The sequence below is a fragment of the Perkinsus marinus genome, assembly GCF_000006405.1.
Source record: "Perkinsus marinus ATCC 50983 genomic scaffold scf_1104296927456, whole genome shotgun sequence".
Lineage (NCBI taxonomy): Eukaryota > Perkinsozoa > Perkinsida > Perkinsidae > Perkinsus > Perkinsus marinus.
Window position 1 is genome coordinate 90 of NW_003217129.1, and position 2,351 is coordinate 2,440.

The window sequence follows — 2,351 nt, forward strand, 5'->3', positions numbered from 1 at the left end:
TCGCTAACTACAGACGTTTGCGCACAAGTTCAGATAAAATTTTACAGAAATCAATAATAGTTTCCCGAAATTTCCTCAGAATTTTCATATTGTCACCAACATATGATCATGTGCATATTCTTCCATAATGGGCGTGAACAAATCAACGACCTTTCTAACCACTACACCGTCACCGAAAGACCCGAGAGTAAATGCCGCGCTCTTTCTCCACTCACCCGAGCCCTTCCACGTCTTCGCTTCCTTAGAGGCTCCGATTTTCTCCCAAACGATATCACACTGGTGCTTCCTACCATCCATCATCACTACCGTGTTAGACCTGGAGCGGACCCCCAGCTGCTTCTCTAGGTCCATACACATCTTTTTCCACATCCAAAACATGGTGGTTTGATCATAGGGTAGATGTTGTATTATCTGATATTATGAGGCGAATATTGCGGATGATGATAACAATAAATATAATCTTCTGTTGAGAGGGAGAAAACAAGTCCAACAAAAACAGATGCCAATTTCTATAACGATTCCACGCATAGTTTTGTGCCTCCATGTGTGTGTGTTGTGTCAACCTTCTGCCAATCAATTTTGCACACTATACCACCACCACAATATATCATATACTCTTCTACCCTGTTTATGTTGTTTCTATGGCGTACAGCCTACAGTATCTTCAAACTGTAACGCTAGTTTTTTCGCGAGAACTTCTTACAACTATTGGAGTTTCACCCGAAGTTTTACCGTGAAGTGGCGTAAAACTCCGTGAAAAACATGGTATTTGCGCCTGACACTAGTCGTGAAATATGTTTTTCACTAGTGTTCTTCATATCACTAGGGTGAAACTCCATTATAACTCCTACATATCGACTCCATCTAGGTCAGTGTTAACTTGATCTAGTGAGTTTGGCTTATTACCTTCCCCATGGCCCGCTTCTTCGTCTCTCTCTTGCTCACTCCCTCCGCCTCAACTGTAACCACACACCCACTAGGCCCCAGCTGCCAAGTTAGTGAGGAAATGTAACTGACAGGACGAGAGGCATTTCTCCTATCCAAAACCCGACGCATTTAAACCCGCAGAGGTTCGATCCCAAGCCCCGGCATCTGATCTCACCCTCCCCTAGTCTCCCTGAATTTCTCTCCAATCTCCTTGTATCCTTCCAAAGCCGCCTCGCCATACAACTCATACAACGCCAGGAGGTTCTCTTCACTGTACATATGCTCGTGGTGATAACTCGGCATAGACTCAGGAGTTCCCAACGCCGGGATCGAACCCAGGACCTCCTCCTCTGTAAAATCAACAGCCCGCCGCTCTGCCACTCGACCATTCAGTGGTGTTTCCTCAGGAATACTGCGAGTAACCGGCATCGGCCAACCTCGTTCAGCCGTCTCCAACTGAGGAACCGCCGTAACTCCACTAAAAGACCTTCTAAGAACTGCACCGCTTCGCCTTGACACCCGCAAAAGCATCAAATAAAAATAATAGAAACTACTCAATTCGAGGCTCGCATCCTACTCCCTTTCGGAAACACCAAACAAACGTACCACGTAGAGAGCACGATCTCAAGTCACTTAAACGATTTTCATTCATTTAAAAACGATCGAATACGCATTACACATGGATACCTTCAACTCTATTTCGACTGCCACATTTAATCAATGCTTCACTAAATCCACAAATTCGGCAAGATACTACCCACAATTTTCGATGAACCATAAAACGATAAGGAAAATCGGAATTAATGAGAGCTGCGATATTCTCACGTGATACTGCTCTCCTCCGACCATCCACGAAATGTATCCCACAGCAGCAACATACCTCTCCCCACCACTATACACAACACAGTACTACTATCATCAAAACGATCACCATAAGCAGAAGTACGTCCCCAAGCACCTATAATCGCCGCATAGGCGGCGGCACTCTCACTCCTCCCGGCCTGCCCCCCACCGTCCCCTTCCCTCTCCTCACACCCTCCCTCCTCAACTCCGCCCCTCTGTCAACTGGTGACAAATGCACCGCATTCCTCACCATAGCTTGCCCTCGTTTATACTCATCATCAACATACAAGTCATCTCGACGTTCCCGCGCCGCCTCAACAGCAACGGCTTCCGCTCGACGCTCTTCTTCACGTAGTAGCAATTCCCGCCGTTTCCGATCCTCTTTTTCCCTCTCCTCGCGTACCCTGTCCAGATTCTCAGCCGTAGTGCGACCGAGGTCATCAACTTTAGACAACAAAATTCTCAGCAAATTCTTCACATCACGTATCTCCTCCAGCGACCGTTCCAACTGCGCGTCAATATCAAACAATTCCACAGAGACTCAGCCTCATAGTTCGCGGCCTCGCTCACTCTCCTCACAG

The 2,351-nt window shown here is 46.9% G+C and overlaps 1 protein-coding gene across 1 annotated transcript; it reads right to left on the reverse strand.

Annotated features, from left to right (window-relative positions):
* Positions 1 to 215: 215 nt before the first annotated feature.
* Positions 216 to 378, reverse strand: Pmar_PMAR016018 (hypothetical protein; the record flags this gene model as incomplete). The annotated part of the gene is made up of 1 exon (XM_002788840.1): positions 216 to 378. A coding segment is annotated over one exon (163 nt), but the record flags the coding sequence as incomplete, so codon positions are not given.
* Positions 379 to 2,351: the final 1,973 nt, after the last annotated feature.